The 20211-nt window shown below is 37.7% G+C and overlaps 1 protein-coding gene across 2 annotated transcripts in view; it reads left to right on the top strand.

Annotated features, from left to right (window-relative positions):
• Window positions 1–20211, top strand: part of LOC143038619 (rabankyrin-5) — a 107326-nt gene that overhangs the window by 10873 nt on the left and 76242 nt on the right. The window contains exon 1 of one of the 2 annotated variants that reach the window (XM_076208087.1): window positions 11028–11150. The exons of the other annotated variant lie outside the window; for it this stretch is intronic. Within the exon in view, the coding sequence (XP_076064202.1) occupies window positions 11138–11150 (13 nt within the window). The 5' untranslated portion in view covers window positions 11028–11137. Of the gene's footprint in view, window positions 1–11027; window positions 11151–20211 lie in introns of those variants that run through there. 2 annotated transcript variants of the gene reach the window in all.

Raw genomic sequence — 20211 nt, 5'->3', positions numbered from 1 at the left:
TTCTGGCGCTGTCAACAATGTTGTCAATGTATATTGTAGACTTGCCATCTCGACTCAACATTACTTCCAGATCTCTAACATTCGCCTTATTCATGATCTCTCCGTGAGCTGTGGTATAAGATTGGATGTTATTTGTGAGGCCTTTTCCCTATCTCATCAGTTCGAATTTGGTTTAATTGAATTTCATGTTGTTGTCGACGGCCCTGACGTGCACGTCTTCAAAGTCTTTCTAGAGGAGGTTGGTATCTTCAATCACCCTAATTTTTTTGGTGGCTCTGGTGTCATCTGCGAATGAGGATATGTTGGAGTGTTTAACTGTGCTGTCAATATTGATGATGAGTACTAGGAACAGGAAAGGGCCTAGCACGGAGCCCTGTGGGACGCCACTTATCACTGAAGACGGTTCCGAGGCTGTCCCGTTGATGGCTACTCGTTGCTGTCTGTCATGGAGAAAACTGTGCAACCATTGACCCAACTTGCCTGTTACTCCCAAGGTCTTCAGCTTATGTAGTAGGATGCCATGATCCACTTTATCGAAGGCCTTAGCAAAATCCAGGTATACAACATCCATATTACATCCCCTTTTCAGCTTTTCCATCATGTATTCCTGGTGGCTAGCAGCTGAGATAGGCAGGATAGTTCTTTTTTTGGAATCCGTGTTGTCCATCATTGAAGAGTCCTTTCTTCTTCTAAAAAAAAAGATAAATAAATAAATAAGAAATTAACTAGGCGCTCTCGCACTACAGCTTCGAATATTTTTTAGATGATATTAAGGTGACAGGTCTATAGATTTTGGCTTCTCTTCTGCGCCCCCTCCCCTTGTGTATGGGTGTTATTAGTCCTTGTTTCATAATGCCTGGGACTATACCTTCAGCTAGGGATTGTCTCCTTATTCTGTGCAGTATGGGTTACACACACACACACACACACACACACACACACACACACACACACACACACACACACACACACACACACACACACACACACACACACACACACATGCACACACACACTCACACATTATATATATATATATATATATATATATATATATATATATATATATATACGTATAGATTTATCCTATTTGAGATTATCTGAACTTCTAGGACTGTAAATTGTGAATAATGAATGTAAAAAGTGAAATGAAATAGTGAACTGCTGTAAGGCCAGGGATTCTATTGAGTAATATTTTTCATTTATTTTCTTTTTTCTCAAAGATTTTATACACGAGATCACGCTTAGGCATCGTGTGTATTACAGCTCTCACTCCATTCCTCCATGACGTCATGGGGACGTATTCGTATGTAAACATAGACTAGGAACCTTAGATTTAGGTGAAGGAGAAAAATCCCCACCCTTACAGTTCAGGATTCCATTAAAGAAATATTTTTAGGATTTTTTAACACATAACCGTTGTATCATGAAATGAAGTAACGGAGCCTTGATTTGTGTTACGAAGTGATTTTTTTTTTAATGAAAAATCCTTGGATATACTGGAAATTTATTTTAAAATATGGAATTATTATTTAGTATATATTACAAGTTATTTAGTAGAACGAATTTGAGTCGAGATACCCATCCCAAACAGGAAGTGAAAATGGGGAGAGGGAGTGTAAAACATTACAGCAACATACACACGGTTAGATTGAACGTGGTGGTCGAAGAATATTTTTGGTAATAGGCTATAGGAAAATAAGCGAGTGTGTGAAAAGGATTGTGGCCGAAATTACTCTCTCCCAACGATAAAGATCTCTCTTCCAAAGATAAAGTAAATCTTATAGGATTAGGTTAGGAAAAGAAGTAGGTGTAAAGTAAATATTTACAACAGGTGGCCAGACGGTTAGTGCGTATTACCCACGCGTTCTGTTCACGCTATAAGGCGCGAATTCTATAACCCCCATACACGTTACCTCTTTTGTTCATAATTGCTTCATAAATAATAATCCAGTGTAAGGAATTTGGTTAATTTATAACATTTTAAATAAATTGTGTCTACTGTGATAAAGAATATCTGTTACATATATGATTTATTTTATTTTGATTACAATCAATTAGTTAAATGTATATCATAGATCAGTAAATCAACTGATTGTAAACTTACAATTTTCTAAAATTAGCAAAACTGGATTACACAAATATAAGTAATACAAAAACGGCCATAAAGGGGGAGAATGGAATAGAATCGTGTTTGTTCAAGAATTATCACATGGTCAAATTATGTATATATATATATGTATATATATATATATATATATATATATATATATATATATATATGTGTGTGTGTGTGTGTGTGTGTGTGTGTGTGTGTGTGTGTGTGTGTGTGTGTGTGTGTGTGTGTGTGTGTGTGTATGTATATATATAATTTCAACACTAACCAAATTACCCGCGCGTTGCTGCGGGTAATTGATGATCATTTTAATTTTGATGGAATTTGTGAAGAAAAGTTTCACGTACCAATATAACTCAATGGAAAAGGTAACAAAAATAAATTGTTAAGAAAATAAGAAAAAAATAAATTTGAGGAGGGAGACGCCCTTTGGAAATAAAATATACTGATCCAAGTAGCCCGGGTTATGGTGAATATATATGGTTTTGGGGGGAGTTCGTGAACAAACAGACAGACAGACAGAGGCTATTACTATATTATAGTAGATACAAAGGAAAGATAGTTACCCAAATACCTTGGGTTATAAGGTTTCAGAATGTATATGGTTATAGGGGGTCTATCTGCAAAAACCTAGTAGTTCGTGAATAATCCCTAACCTAACCATACCCCACCTAACTTTAACCTTTAACCCTAACCAAAATAGTTTTTTTTTCTTTTTTTAATGAAATGTAGTTATCCAAGTACCTGGAGTGATAGGGTATCAGAATATATATGGTTATGGGGGTCTATCTCCAAAACTCTAGGAGTTCGTGAACAAACAAACAAACAAACAGACAGACAGAGGCTGCTACTTTATTATAGTATATATATGTGTGTGTGTGTATGTGTGTGTGTGTGTGTGTGTGTGTGTGTGTGTGTGTGTGTGTGTGTGTGTGTGTGTGTGTGTGTGTGTGTGTGTGTGTGTATAATTTGACTTCAATCGTAACTGTTTGATAAATGATAGCCAGCACGGATTCCATACGGAAACGTTCTTGTGTGACCAACTTACTCGAATTCTATAACACAGTCATCTCGAATTATGACAAAAGAAACGATATAGATTTGATGTCTAGGCTTTGCAAAAGCTTTTGATACCATCCCCCACGCACAACGACTTACTAAATTAGCTTCACACGGAATAAGTGGTAGCCTATTAAGTTGGACTAGTAATTGGTTGAACATTCGAAAACAGATAGTTGTTCTAAATGGCAAAACTTCTAGATGGAAAAATGTTACGAGTGGAGTTCCTCAGGGTTCTGTTCTTGGGGCACTTTCATAGTGTATATATATTATATAGACCACGAACTGAAATCAATTGTCTCCAGATTTGCTGATGATACAAAACTGTGCGGGATGACAGGTGATCACTTAAACCAATTAGATATTCAAGAAGATTTAGATAAACTACAGCAATGGTCTGAAAAGTGACTAATGAAATTTAACCCAAGTAAATGCAATGTTATGCACATAGGTAAAAATAACAGTAAGTACGATTACAAGTTATTTGGAAATTCGTAAACAAAAGTGGATAGTGAAAAGGGGTCTCGGCGTTATTATCAGTATTTATCTCAAATCATCGAAGCATTGTATTTCAGCCTCTGAGAAAGCAAATATGATTCTAAGACTGATTGCGCAATCTTTTGACTTCAAAGGTACATCTCTCGTTAACAAGCTATAAATCGTTAGTTCGTCCACATTTGGAATATGCTGTTTCCGTATGGTCACCGAATCTCAATAAAGGCATTGACAGATTGGAAAAAGTACAACGGCGAGCCACAAAACTGGCTCCACATATAAGAAATTCATAATACGAAAATTTACTAAAATATATGAATCTGTTTTCCTTAAAATAAACTTAGACTCAGAGGTGGCTGGATACAGGCTTTTAAAGATTCTTAAGGGAATTGACAACATTAAAAGTGACAAAATTTTCACACTGAATAAGAATCCGACAGGAAATAATGGTCTCAAACTGCCAGGAAATAGATTTAGTTTGGAAGTGGGTAGAAACAACTTCGCCAACCGTGTAGTTCATGAATGGAATAAACTTCCTGCAGAGGCAGTGCAATGTAGTTCATTTCGAAGTTTTAAGATTCGTTTAGATAAACACCTAAGCAAGGTGCTGTAATGCCTGCCATCTATTTTATATTATTTATTTGTTTGTTATTAGTCTGTATATTATTATTTCCTTGATTATCATATATTATTATCTATCTGTCAACTTATCATTACTTACTATTTATCTGTTTGTTATTATATAACTTTATATATTCATTTACTTTCTTATTTAATTTATTATGATTTATATTATCATAATTTTATTTATTTGTTTATTTATCATTATATATATATATATATAATATATATATATATATATATATATATGTATATATATATATATATATATATATATATATATATATATATATGTATATATATATATATATATATATATTACATCCGACCTAGTTATGGAAAAAAAAGGTCTCCTGTCGGCATGCTTCTCCTTTGTAATCCTCTTTTTTTTTGTAATATATACGAGTATATATATATATATATATATATATATATATATATATATATATACATACATAAATACATACATACATACATACATACATATAAAAAAAAAATTCCCCCTTACATGGGGGGTAGCCAAAAAGAAAAAGGCATAGAAACCACTCCCAACCATTCCATTCCCTACATACTCCACTCCCCTCCACCCTCCTCCCTCCCTCCCTCTCATCTTGGCACCTCCTGGATGACGAATCATCCCTGCATCCTGTCCACTGCCCTGGGTCAGAAGTAGTGTCGCAAGACACAACACATCCACAGCAAGACCGCTTCATTAATTCGGCGACCCCGCCCCCCCTCTCCGTCCCCTCACGAAAAAAAGGAGAAAACGGGGAGAAATCCCTTTGGGCTGCGTCAAATTATTTTTCATACATACTTCCTCACCCCCAATCCCCCACCCACTCCCCCTAATGCATGACAGCATCATCCATACACAACCCTTCTCCATTCATCCCTATCTTCTGTCCTCTCCCGTCCTTCCTCAACAGACATTCCTCTCTTTCGTAATGCCCCTTTTACCCCATCCATCCATCTCATCTTAGAACGCCCCCTCATATTCACTCCTTCCACCTCTGCCTTCCACACCTCTTTTACTAATCTTTCTTCGCTCATTCTTTCCATATGACCAAACCATCCCAATACTCATTCATCAACCCTATCTCCCAACTCCCTTTCCACCCCTGTCCTCCTCCTCACCTCCTCATTTCTCACTCTATCTAGCCTAGTAACCCCTATCATACTTCTCAGGCATTTCATCACAAACACATTCAAACTCCTTTTCTCTTCCTTTGTTCCATGTTTCTGGCCTGTACAGTGCTGTCGGCACAATCACTCCTTCATATAACCTCCTCTTAGCATCCATTCCCAGGTGTCTGTTTCTCATTACACTTTTTAATCCCCCAAGGCATTTACTCGCTTCTCTCAATCTACATTCTACCTCCACCCCCACTCCTCCCTTTCCTGCCACATTCGCACCCAAGTATCTAAAACTATCCACTTCCTCCAGTCTCTCTCCCTTTATGCTCACTTCCAGCCTGCTATCACTCTCTCCCTTTGTACATCTCATCACCTTAATTTGCCAACATTTATCTTCAGCTTCCTTCTTCCACACACCTTCTCATACTCTGTCACTAACTTCCTCAATCCCTCCTCTTATCCTTCTACAAGCGCATTGCCGTCAGCAAACAACAACTGGCTTATTTCTCACTTTTCTCCATTTTCTTTAACCATCTCCAACCCCTGACCCACTACCCTTGCATTCACCTCTCGCACCACCCCATCCATGTAAAGATTGAACAGCCAGGGCGACATAACACATCCCTGACGAAGTCCCACCTTTACCTCAAACCATTCGTTCTCTCCATTTCCAATCTCAACACAAGCTCTACCACTTTCGTAAAAACTCCTGGCCGCTCTCAACAGCCCTCCTCCCATCCTCACACACACACACACACACACACACACACACACACACACACACACACACACACACACACACACACACACACACACACACACACACACACACACGCACACACACACACGCACACACACACGCACGCACGCACACACACACACACACACACGCACGCACGCACGCACGCACACACACACACACACGCACACACACACGCACGCACGCACACACACACACACACACACACACACGCACACACACGCACGTACACACACACACGCACACACACACACACACACGCACGCACGCACGCACGCACGCACGCACACACACACACACACACACACACACACACACACACACACACACACACACACACACACACACACATTACAAGACACCAATCGGAAAGAGTGACCATTTACTCATCGAAACTGTACTAAAGGAAGAAATAGACACGGACTTTGCAAAACTAAAGATATTTTTCAGGAATGCAAACTGGGAAAAATTCTGTATGGAAGAGACAAAAGTGGATGAGAAATGGAATATCTTGATGGAAAATTACAATGAAGGGGTAAACAGGCATGTACCAAGACAAAAGCGAGAGAGTACATTAAATGTTGGTTCAACAAAAGATGTAGTGAGGCAAAAGACAGAAGGGACAAAGCTTGGAAAAGGTGGAGAAAAGAAAAGAAAAAAATAGTAAATGGCAAATTTGTATAAACTATAGAAATGAGTATGTTAATGTGAGAAGAGAGGAGAAAAGGAACCATGAAAAGGATATTATAGATAAATGCAAAAATCAACCCAAACTATTCTATCGATATGTGAATGATAAACTTAAGGGGACCCCCCAGATTTAAGAAAAATTCGATTTTTTTTTTATTGCATAAATACATAGTAGGGATCTTGCTCTAGATGCTGGTAAAATGTTTTTATCGTACCGCCATTTTTAAAGGGTTTAAAGGGCCTACCCTCCCTCCCCCCGGCAGCCACATGCTGCGCACGACCATTGTTTACATACGTTTTGACCATATTTTACCCTACTTTTTTGCGTTTGATACACTCATAAAGTTTTCTCTTACGTCCGGCATGCACGTGAGTATGTGGTGTGAGGAAGTTCAGCCTGCACAACTGGCAGTGGCCTGAGCCTTACAAAGTAAAGGACATGTACACGTTAGCTTGCCGCATTCACTAATTTGCCGTGTGAAATTCGCATCTATTTTTCAGTGAAGAGATATTTGAAGATATTAGCCATGCCTAAGCTATCCAAACAAAAGGCACACTTGCAGAAGATAAGAACGTCTACATTAGCAACTCAAGGGGAGAAAGAAAGAACCCCAGCATCAACTTTGTTATTACCACCTCCGCCACCACCACTAGTACTCCCTCCAGCAGCTCTCTCCCTTCCATCTACATCCACATCCTCAGCACCTGATCCTCTGTCCTCTACACCTATATCAGACAAGTTTTCTCTATGCAAACAACTGTTTGCTAACAAGTGGCTACAAGGATGCCTCCTTGTTGCAACACCTTGGGTTTAGAGCCTCAAACCTCACAGTGATGTCCCTGATGCAGCAAGAGCCTGTTCCAACACCAGAAAGGAAACCCAAGAAAAGAAAGAGAGCTGAATCCCAGCAATCAGACTACCTTGCTGGGTCATTCTAGACCAAGAACTCAAACTTTGCGACAAAGAGTGAGGTGGCGGCTTATGAGACCCTCACTTTGAGTGAGGGTACAAAGTGCCTGAGTTACTTGAAAGATGCAAAATCATCATGAAAATACAATGGAACCTGTTTTCAATGGGTCTTAGGAGGTCCAATGTAAAATTTAGTCAAACTAAGGAAAAAAAAAAAAACTTTAACACTCATTTCTGAAAAATGTAAGTTTTTGATACTCAAAATCTATCTCCTCCCTCAATTTTCAACCGATTTTTGCATATGAGGTCTCTATTAATAGCTAGATAAATGACAAAAAATAAAATAGTTTTTTTTTTGCATATGTTAAATAATTTTTTAATAACGTGTCAAAGTAAAACTTTTGCTTTTTTTCGATAACTTTTTTATATATTTTTTCCTCGGCGTTAAACAAAGATATTAAAAAAAGCTTTCTATTTTGTTTTTTTATATATGTAGAAGATTCTTTTGCTATAAAATGAAAGACATCGAATAAAAATTGGAAGAGGAGATAGGATTTGAAGAAGCCCAAAAATATGGCATTTTTTACGTTTTTTATTAAAAAATAAAAAACTACTCGTCAGATCTGAATAAAACTCATGCTGTGAAGGTTTCCTTAGACCTAGATATCACACAGAAAAAATCAGCAAGATCCTTCAGAAAAAATTTTTTTGGGCGGGGGGTCCCCTTAAAAACAAACAGGAAACGGTGAAACTACGCCAAGTAAATATAGAATACACAGACGAATTAGAAATGGCCGAAGTCATGAACAATCACTTTAAATATGTATTCACCAGAGAGAAAATACAAAATTGGGACGAAGATAATAACAAGCAATCTCCCCACATGAGCGAGTTTACAACATAAAAAGAAATATCAGAACACCTATCCAACCTTGACGTCAGAAAATCACATGGCCCGGATGGTGTTGCAAACTGGATTCTAAAGGAATGCAAAGAAGAACTAACGGACAAAATACACAACATAATAAATAGCTCACTCAAAGAAGGAAAGATACCTAAAGATTGGAAAATGCTAACATTGTACCAATATATAAAGGAGGAAACAAGGAATAACCCACCAAGTATAGGCCAGTATCACTAACAAGCACTATAGCCAAAATTTGTGAGAAAATCATCAAGAATAGATGGGTAAAACATCTGGAAGACAACAACATGATAAACGCAAGACAATTTGGGTTCAGACAAGGAAGATCATGCACCACAAACTTAATATGCTTCTACTCAAGACTAATAGACATAGTGCAAGAAAGAAATGGATAGGCTGATTGTGCCTTCCTAGACTTGCAAAAAGCTTTTGACAAAGTACCACACAGAAAAAAGAAAAAAAATGGAACACATAGGAGGAATACAAAGGAACCTACTAAAATGGATGGAGGACTTCCTGACTGGTAGAAAGATGAGAGTAGTGCTCAGAGAAAAATATTCAGATTGGAAAGAGATGATCAGTGGAGTATCGCAAGGATCTGTATTGGCACCAATAATGTTTGCTATTTATGTGAATGACATGGACGAGGATGTGAAATGTTACATGAGCTTCTTTGCAGACGACGCCAAACTGTTAAGGAAAGTAGAAACTGTTAAGGACTGTGAAGCACTGCAGGAAGACCTGAATAAGGTATGGAACTGGAGTCAGAAATGGGAAGTGGACTTTAATACTAAGAAGTGTAGCATAATGGAGTTTGGAAAAAGCAAAAACAGAATATCAGGAAAATATACAATTGGAACCAAGAAGGTAGGATCCGAAAAAGATTTGGGAGTAATTATCACAAACGACTTGTCCTATGATAAACAGATTAACAAAATTGTCGGGGAGGCTTATAACTTGCTAAGATAAATAAAAGTGGCATTTGCATACTTGGACGAAGACATGATAAAAAAAATATATATATTGGTTACATTGATAAGGCCTAGACTAGAGGATGCGGCGACATTGTGGTCACCCAGTACCCAAAAGAATATAAAGAAAATAGAAAGAATCTAGAGAGCAGCAACAAAAATGGCACCTGCACTTGCAAACCTATCATATGAGGAGAGATTGGCTAAACTGGAGTTACCGACGCTGGAGCAAAGAAGAGAGAGAGGTGACCTACTGACCATCTACAGAATCATGAAAGGCACAGACATACTCGATAGAGAGGACTTACTAAACTGGGACAAGAGAAACACAAGAGGACATGGAAAGAAAAAAAAAACATAGCTATAGAAGAGAACTGAAGAAAAACAGTTTTCCACATAGAGTAGTGGACACTTGGAGCAAACTGGATAATGAAATAGTATACGTAAAAACCATTCATGAGTTTAAAATCAAACTAGACACTGCGAGATACAAAGGCGGGACACCACGAGCATCGCTCCCCTTCCCGCAAAATACAACTAGGTAAAAACACACACACACACACACACACACACACACACACACACACACACACACACACACACACACACACACACACACACACACACACACACACACACACGACTCGGTGGCTTGGTTGATAGAGTACTGGATACCAGTACGGAGGTGCAGCAGTACCTGGTTCGAATTCTGCCCAGGGCCGAAATTATTTCTGTATCGCTGCGCTTCGGGTCGTTACTCCGACTCTCGTGGGCGGGGAATTGGGTGTGTGTGTAAGGTCATAGCATTACCCATAGATCGGTCATACGAGCTCTGAGCTCTCTTCCGGGAGGGAAATAGCTGTCGATCACGAGTCCAACACGCGATCTAAAGTATATATATATACTGGGGGTTTGGGATGGTGGCAGCGATTAGTAATCATAATAATCTGACTTAACATAGGATTTTCCACACCATTGCATAAATATAACTGACGAACTGTCATCCTCATACGTGTGCTTTTGATTGAATATGATTTTATGAAGGCGTAATATACATCTCGCCCATTCATTAATTGATATGATGGTAGAAGTCATTCTGATACTACACTGTGACGAGAACATTAAAATTAAGTTGGCAAGACTTGCATGAAAAGGCCTCCCTTCCTGGGGGGCGGCAACAAACTCCGATTACAACAGAATATTTGTTGAGTCTGTCCTGTGAAATTATTATTTTCAATATACATTTATCTCTGATAAGGCATACAATATAATTCTTAATATTTTCTACGTATTAGATAACTTAAAATGTAACATCAATTTAAATCTTGAGGTTTGAAAAATCTATTCGTCATTAGTCATTTTGCGCTACACATCCAGCGCTTTTCATTTGTAACAATCATCAACAAGAGTCAGACGATATTTATTATGGGCGTCCCGTGACAGGAGTTAAATCCCCATGGCAAAGGACGGTATGGTATTAGTAAACAAACTAACTCTAGTAAATTATAATAGGAGATACTGGGAGGGAAGGTTTGTGCAAAAGTTAAGAAAAAAATGTTTCAAGTGGCCGAGTGATATGTAAAGAAAGTGAGTCAAAAAACTGGGATTTTGATTAAATTTCAACCATACAATTTTCATTTGTTTGTTTTGACAATTGTTAGTGAGTTTTATGAATGGATACTCACAAACACATGGAAGTTGATATTGATCATGCAAATCATGTGCAAGACATAACACTTGTCAGTTTCGCTACGTGTACTTGTATGTATACATAAATATGATTATAATTATAATACTGTATAACCAATTATCAAAACATTGTTTACATTCAAAAATTCAAAATTACATATATTGTGTCAAGACTCGATGTAAGTAAATGTTTTCATTTTACTTTCTGAGCCATATGCTGTTTGTGATTCCAAAAGTGTTACATGGTTTTGATGTATATCAAAATGAATGTCATTATGTTGGTAATACAACAACAAAAAACAATGATAAAGTGGTTGAAGAAAGGTTTGAAAAGGTGTGAGGGTTCTCTAAATATCCCATATGTGTCATGAACCTTGTTTTGAGATCCTGCAACCTTCTTCATCTTATCTCTATACTAGAAGCAGAAGAGGACAGCAGGATCTCAGCACAAGAGATGGGGACAGATTATCTGGAAAAAGATACACTGCTGCCTCATTTTAGTCACTACTTCCACATGGTGCTTCTTGGGACCTGCTCAGATCTGGGAGTTGTCTAGAATGAGGCAAAGATTGAGATTGAAGGCATATTCAGTCACTATCAGATTTTCCTCCCACCACTTAATGATACAAATTTTTCTAACTAATAACCAAAGGTCCTCAGGCAAAGATGTTAGACAATGGTGGCAGGAGATCTCCAGATGCACTAGGTTACACACTACACAGCAGGTAGTGTAGGTCCAATGGTTACCTTGTGAGATTAGAGAGCAGCACAGCTCAGTAGCAGCCTACATGACTAAGCAACTGCATAGGGAGGGGATTAGAAAAAAAAAACATAATTACATACAAATACTAAAAGTTTCTCCTTTTAAGGGGGTGGCCATGTCAAAGTACACGCCTACCCTTCATTCATCCCATACCCATAGTGCCATACATAAACCATTTGTTGTCCATCCCATCCATGCTCCATATGGAGGAAGGGTCCATATTTCTCTCCATACATGGTAATCATAGCTGGTGGGGGCCAGAGCCCCCATCTGCACATCAAGAGTCCAGCAATAACAACGTTTTAGTACTTAGGCAGATCGAACATACTTATTAATACCTGGCAATGTATTAGACTAGGTCATTTTGACCAAAATAAAGTAATAAGCCATGTTGATATGAGACACTTATCAGATTAAGCAACCTTGGCATTAACAGAATGTTAGACTATGTTGATGTGATACACTTGTCAGATTTGGCACTCATGGCACTAACAAAATAATTGGGTTGAAGTAACATCCCCAATAGTTAGACCATCAGGGCACAAACAGAATAATGTAATCCTTGTAACCCTCACCATATCTCTTAAGTAATATATCTCAAACAAGTTTAGGCTAAAATTAATCATCCAAACCTAACAAGGCTGGATAGCTGCCCCAAGGAAGGTAACCCAGATGTGGAATGAATAATGATAGTAATTATAACCAAACAACAATAACATGTTAGGAGCAACATTTCAAAACTCTGTTGCAATGCTTCTTCACCATGCACTTCTTAGTGAATAGACCTAAAAGCCCCTCCCCCACCAACATGAGAACAATCTACTGTACATTAATTATTTACACTGCATTTCAGCTCCTTGTGGATGAAGGGTCATTTCTTTCCCCTGCCCACTGCTCAGGTTAGACGTCTTGCCACATTGCCTCTGACTTGGGCAGTGGAGAGTGATGTATTATCCCTCATCCAAAAGTAGCTAAGATAAGAGGGAAACAAATTGGTGATGAATGGTGGTGGAATGTGTAAGGGGTGAGTGCATGCCTTGGCTGGCTACCTCCCTAATAAGGGGAATGATGGCGATGATGACATGGTAAATTTTTAGTTGTGCACACCTATGCGATATAGCAATAGAAATTAATTACTGGTATTAATTTTGTAACTTATGATAGATCAACATAATATGCGATTTTCTTGGTGGAAATAAAAAACAAAAAAGTTGCCAAAACCTATTTACTAATGAATGAAGTCACTGCGGTTAAATGATATGCCATGTTTGTTTTGATAGATGCCAAAGTCGAAGAAATGAAGGGATGATAAATTAGTCTATTCTAACCTAACCTAACTAACCTAACTAACCTACATAACCTAACCAATATTTAGTAATTTGGTACCTCAAATTCTAAAGATCATCTGGGTCATTGGCGTTGTCACAGATGCTGACAGCCTGATTATTGTACCTCGGGCAATTAACAGACAGCAGCAGAACCCCGTGATCTCTCATAAAGTCCAAGGAAGCCCTATGTCTTTGTAGCAGTGCTTATTAATGTCACCTGGAGTTGGAGAACACCCAGTCCACAACATGAAAGCCATATTCTGTTAGTGACTGGACTGGCATGACATCTAAACTGTATTCTAGCAGCTTCGTTTGTTAGTAAATTTGCTTGTAGCAAGGTTTTTTGTTTTTTATTTATGCCAAGAAAATTGCATATTACATTTGTGTATTATAATTTACAAAATTAATATTTAATTTTCTAATTCTGTATCGTGTAGGTGTGCACAACTAAAATAATACCGATAACATTTCCTAGATTACAAAGGATTACAAAGGCGGAGCATGCCGACAGGAGACCTTTTGATCCATATCTAGGTCGGATGCAAAAAAAAAAAATCATAATAATAGAATAATAAATAAAAACTATAATAATGTAAATAACAAATAAAATACATAAATAAATGCATAGGTATAGTTTAAAATAATAAACAAACAGGTAAATAGTAAATAATAATAAATTGACATATAACTAATAATAAATGAAAATCAGACAGACAAATGATAACAAAACAAAAACAAATAATATAAGATAAACTATAATCATTACAGCATCTTAAAGCTTCGAACTGAACTACATTGCACTACCTGTGCAGGAAGTTTATTCCATTCATTAACTACACGGTTGGCAAAGTTGTTTCTGCCTACTTCCAAATTGAATCTATTTCCGGACAGTTTGAGACCATTGTTTCTTGTCTGATTCTCATTCAATGTGAAAATTTGGTCACTTTTGATGTTGTCAATTCCCTTTAAAATCTTAAAGACCTGTATCAAGTCACCTCTGAGTCTACGCTTTTTTAGGGAAAACAGATTCATGTGCTTTAGTCGATTTTCGTATGATTTATTTTTGATATTTGGAATCAGTTTTGTGGCTCGCCGTTGTACTTTTTCCAGTCTGTCAATGTCTTTAATGAGATTCGGTGACCATACGGAAACAGCATATTCCAAATGTGGATGAACTAACGATTTATATAGCTTGTTAATGAGTGATGGACTTTTGAAATCAAAAGATCGCGCAATCAGTCCCAGAATCTTATTTGCTTTCTCAGAGGCTGAAATACACTGCTTGGATGATTTGAGGTCGTTACTGATAATTACGCCGAGATCTTTTTCACTATCCACTTTTGTTAACGAATTTCCAAATAGCTTGTAATCGTACTTACTGTTATTTTTACCTATGTGCATAACCTTGCATTTACTTGTGTTAAATTTCATTAGTCACTTTTCAGACCATTGCTGTAATTGATCTAAATCTTCTTGAATATCTATTTGGTTTGAGTGATCATTTGCCACTCCGCACAGTTTTGTATCATCAGCAAATTTGGAAACAGTAGATTTTAGTCCATGGTCTATATCATTTATATATACTATGAATAGAAGTGGCCCAAGAACGGAACCCTGAGGAACTCCACTTGCAACATTTTTCCATCCAGAAGTTTTTCCATTTAAAACAACTCTCTGTTTTCGACCATTCAACCAATTACTAGTCCAACCTAATAGGCTACCATTTATTCCATGCAAAGCTAATTTAGTAAGTAGTCTTTCGTGTGGGACGGTATCAAAAGCTTTTGCAAAGTCTAGATATATTAAATCTATATTGTTTCTTTTGTCATAATTCGAGATAACTGTGTTGTAGAATTCGAGTTAGTCACGCAAGAACGTTTCCGTCTGAAACCATGCTGGCTATCAATTATCAAACGGTTACTTTCTAAATGATGTTCGATAGCATCTCTGATGATAGTTTCCATTATTTTTCCTACGATTGAAGTCAAACTTATAGGCCTATAGTTATTTGGTTTCTTTTTGTCACCTTTTTTGAATATGGGAGTAACGTTAGCTAGCTTCCATTCTCTTGGGACATCTCTGGATATGATGGATTTTTTGCTTGGTGGAGCATCCCATTTCCCTGGGGAATGCCATGGCTGAAATGGGGTTTTCCCATAAATCCCTTATAGAGTATAATGTTGTTGGCATGTGTAATTGTGTACAATGCAGTCTTCCTTAATGTGTTTAACAGTATGGGCTGAAATGTTACATCCTGGACAGTTATCTGCAATGTGTTCATCCAGCTGGCTCAGGTAACTTAGAAGGGCTGGATGGTGGCCACATCACAGCCTGGCCAGGTGGATTCTGTCCTCTTGGAGGAGAAAGGATTCAGAGGGATAGAGGTCAGGGGGTCTGGCATGCACTAGTGTGTTGTCTTTCTGGCTGTTGCTGGAGCAGTGAGTGATATGATTATGGATATGCTTGTGGAGGTAGAGAATAGAGTATTTGTGTATGATTTGGGTGTTGTCTTTTAAAAGTAAACCATCCAAATCAGTGGTGGAATCAGCTGGAAAGAAATGGACACGGAATTTGACAACAACTACAAAATGCCATCCAAGCATATCAGGAATGAAAGAGGAGATCATGTGCAAAATTCCTTTGAGTAGGGATATTGTTGGTAGATTTTTTTGGGTTGTATGATGAAGCTTTAGGAGAAACTTAGCTCCCCTTTTCTTTCTAAGCAGCAAGTTTCAGTAAAGGTTGACAAGATAGTAAAAGTGTTTGAAAAATATAGAAAGCAGCAAAATGAAGAATTTGAAAGTGAAGACAAAGAACTTTACAGAAAACAAATAGAATTGGGAGGCTGAGTGTGATACACAACTGAGAAAGTGGCTCCTGTCTCTACGATCCACCTTTCGAAACAGCCAAGAAATTCATCAGAACTGTCAATAACTCAAGTGCAAAAGTTGAGTAGTTGTAGTGAAGAAGAAAATAACATCACTGGTTCTGATGTTGCAGAAGTTTCCTTTCATGAAGCGAAAGTATCATACAACAAAATCTGCTGCCAAGCTGGTATCAAAAGTGTCCTTGTCAACAAGAAAAGCATTAAATGTTCATCAAAACTTGGCTAAAGAAGGAATAGATATCCCCACACTGTCACAAACTGGAATTTGGCGTCAAGTGATCAAGGATGCAGAAAGAGTCAAGAACCGGCTGAAAGAAATTATTGAAGAGTAATTTTGTTTGCATTTTGGTGGGAAGAGAATTGACAGTAAAGAATATCAAGTGGTCTTTGTAAAGAATTCTGCAAGAACTGTTCACCACGGTATTTTGGCTTGTGAAAGCGGATCAGCTGAGGACATGGAGGAGTGTCAAAATGATTATTTCTGACACCACAGCAGTCAATACAAGCCACCATAATGGCATTGTTGTTAGGCTTTGGAGACAATTTGGACAAAAGGGACTAGAAGAGTCTCAGTTTATTGGATGCCAACATCATATTCTCGACTTGGTTCTATGGCACATGATGGATTCCTTTTTCTCAACAAAATCATGGTCACCCAGCATGAGCTATTATTTCATTGATGTTTTGGCAGGCTATGAGAACTTACAAAAAAGCTATTCTGGTATAGAAATGATGTCAACACGCGAAAACCCTGGATGGAGAGAAGACTCCAATTTTCTTTTTGAACTCTGTGAAATATATAAGTACTACCACATGGAGGGAAAATGGCCTTGTATGAAATGGCGGAAGCTGCCCTCCCTTCATAGTGCCAGGTGGAATCTTTGGATTGATTGGTTTTTTACCCTTCCAAAATGGAGGGATCAGCTGAAAGCTACTTGTGACTTCATCACAGCTACATGGCCAAAGGCATGGTTCTCAGATCAACACTATTTAGAAGATACAATGAGCTACATGCTGCTATCTCTAAATTGAAGTGTCCCAAAGCTTTAAAATGTTTTTCCATCCACTGGATAAAGGAATGATCAGTGCTTGATGTGCCTCACTTAAATATGGTGGCTGAGCGAGCTGTGAAGCTGATGGAAGAGCTTTGTAGCACGTGCAAAACTGACAAATATCTCAACAGCAAGTTTATAAACAGTAACTCACAAACTTAAAAGCATTTTTAAAGTTTACTGTATGTTATATTCATTTGCAAATAAATACTTTCGTAAACTGCAGAATTTTCTTTTATTATTTCAGCCTAAAAGAAAATCTCCTTAGGTGTGTGAATTTTTTTCACAATTTGACATAAAGAAAGGCATTTTTGTGAATTTTAGGCAAAAGTTCATTGCCACTACAGGCTTTTAAATCTGAAAAAGTTGTATCCCTAGTGTGCATGTACTTGTTATGGGATCTGCATAATGGAGATTTGTACATGTGGGGTGTGGGTATATCGTGCACATATAGGTTAAAGAGTGTGGGGGATAGGACAGAGCCATGAGGCAAGTGGGATATGTGGTGTGACGAGTTGTAGTATGAGAAGTGTGATGCTGGAACTGTTGGGTTTTTGTTAGGTTTGGGAATAGAGATGATTTTCCCATGCTTCCAGGGGAATAGAACCTCTGTACTTAGGTTGTATATAGTTCACTCCATGTGCTTCTACTTTCCACACTCTTTGCTAGTCATGCTTATTCTTTCCATATGGTCAGACCACTTCAGCACAATCTTACACCTTGCTTTCCATCTGATTTATGAAATTTGCTAGGCATACCAGTACAAAAATATTGTGATCATGGGAGATTTTAATTATAGAAACATTGACTAGGAAATTTTAGTAGATCATGAAATGTAAAAATTCTTAGATGTGGTGCAGGATAATTTCCTAAAACAAATGATTACCGATCTTATGAGATGAGAGAACACTATGTACTTTTAACTAATAATGAGCACCTAATGAGAAATGTAAAAGTAGGAGATAGTCTAGGCTCTAGCGATCATCAAGAAATAAGATTTAATATTATTTGGGAAGTTAAATAGTACAAATAACATTCTAGTACTGAACTTCAGGAGAGCCAATTTTGATAAGATGAGAAAGCACTTAAGACATTTGGTCACTTATGAGACCAACCCAGGTGGCTGTGATGGGGTCAGTCTGGATATCATTAGCACAGTCAGGTGTTGGGGCATGGAGGGTAATATGCCTTGGGTCAGGTCACTTACAAGCACAAGGTCAACAGCCTGGTCAGCGATCTGGATGAAATGTAGAGTAACCTAAGAGCTTTAATTTTAAATGCACAAAATAAATTTATTCTCAAGTCAATATGGAAGATTAGTAATACTTCCATGGTTGACAAGCTGAAATACAAGATCAGAATGAAAAGAGGACTTTATGCGAGGATAGAAAAATGGGGAAAAATACCCTAGATCCAAATATGATAATATGGCAAGACTGGTTAAAAAGAATGCACACAGCAAAACGTAACTGTGAAATTAAAGTTGCCAGACAAGTGAGATCCAACCCAAAGGGGTTCTTTTATCTCTACAGAGCAAGAAATAAGGGAAGGATAGGTCCAATTAAGAATGATGAAGATGTCATGATAGAATCGGAGGAAAAAGTTAGGGAGGTGTTTAACAAATATTTTCTCTGTGTTTACTAATGAGAGGTTAGATAAGGTACCTGATTGCAACCCGATTTTCAGTGGGGATGAAGAAAGTAGACTAATATCAGTATTAGTAAGGTAGAAGTAGTCAAACGGATTGAAAGACTTAAAGCTACAAAATCCCTGGGTCCAGATGAATTTTTTCTGAGAGTGCGTAAAGAGTGTAAATTGAAATCTACAACCACTTAACAGAAATGTTTAACAAGTTAGTAGACACCGGTTTTGTGCCTATTACCTTGGGGCAGGCAAACATTGTTGCTGTTTTTAAAAAGGAAGATAAACCTCTATATGCAACTACAGGCCAATCAGTTTGACATTGGTTATATGCAAAATGCTTGAATCCATAATAGACTCGGAGATCACATCGAGAGACATAATTTGATTCGTGACTCACAGCATAGTTTCTCCAAGGGTAAGTCATGGGTGACTAATCTTTTTTTTTTTCACTAAAATATGTAAGGTATCAGATAACAATGATAGTAATGTTACCTTGACTTTAGCAAAGTTTTCAACAATGTGCCCCACCAGAGACTACTAAATAAAAGGAAAGCCCATGGCAATGGTGTAAAATCCAAATGGAGTGTTTCTAGTGGAGTTCCCCCAGGGCTCAGTTTTGGGTCCCTTATTGTTCGTTGTGTACATAACATGGACAGTGGGATTAATAAAACATGAACAGTGGGATTAATAAAACTTGGACAGTGGGATTAATAAAACTTGGACAGTGGGATTAATAAAACATGGACAGTGGGATTAATAATGATGTTAGTAAGGTTTTGAATGACACTAAAATAGGATGGCTAATTAAATCTGGAGATGTTGAGATTCTGCAAGATGATCTTAATAAATTGCTCATATCGTGAAATGGCAAATGGACTTCAATATCTCCTGAAAAGATATAGGTTAGATAACATGGTTTTAGAGAAAAGTGAGTGTGAGAGAGACTTGAGAGTTCTAATGAGTCCTGACCTTAAATCCAGGAAACTGAGCATTAGTGCCAGGAATAAAGCTAACAGATTATTAGGTTTCATTGCTTGGACTGTGTGAATAGAAGTACAAAGGTAATTAAGAAATTCTAATGTTAGACCCATCCTTAACTATGCGGTACAGTTTAGGTCTCTGTCCTATTTAATAGGCATTAATTCACTAGAATTGGTACAGAGGAGA

The sequence above is a fragment of the Oratosquilla oratoria genome, chromosome 2 (assembly GCF_046742065.1).
Source record: "Oratosquilla oratoria isolate Oo_2021 chromosome 2, ASM4674206v1, whole genome shotgun sequence".
Classification (NCBI taxonomy): domain Eukaryota; kingdom Metazoa; phylum Arthropoda; class Malacostraca; order Stomatopoda; family Squillidae; genus Oratosquilla; species Oratosquilla oratoria.
This window is presented reverse-complemented; position numbering and strand designations above follow the sequence as displayed.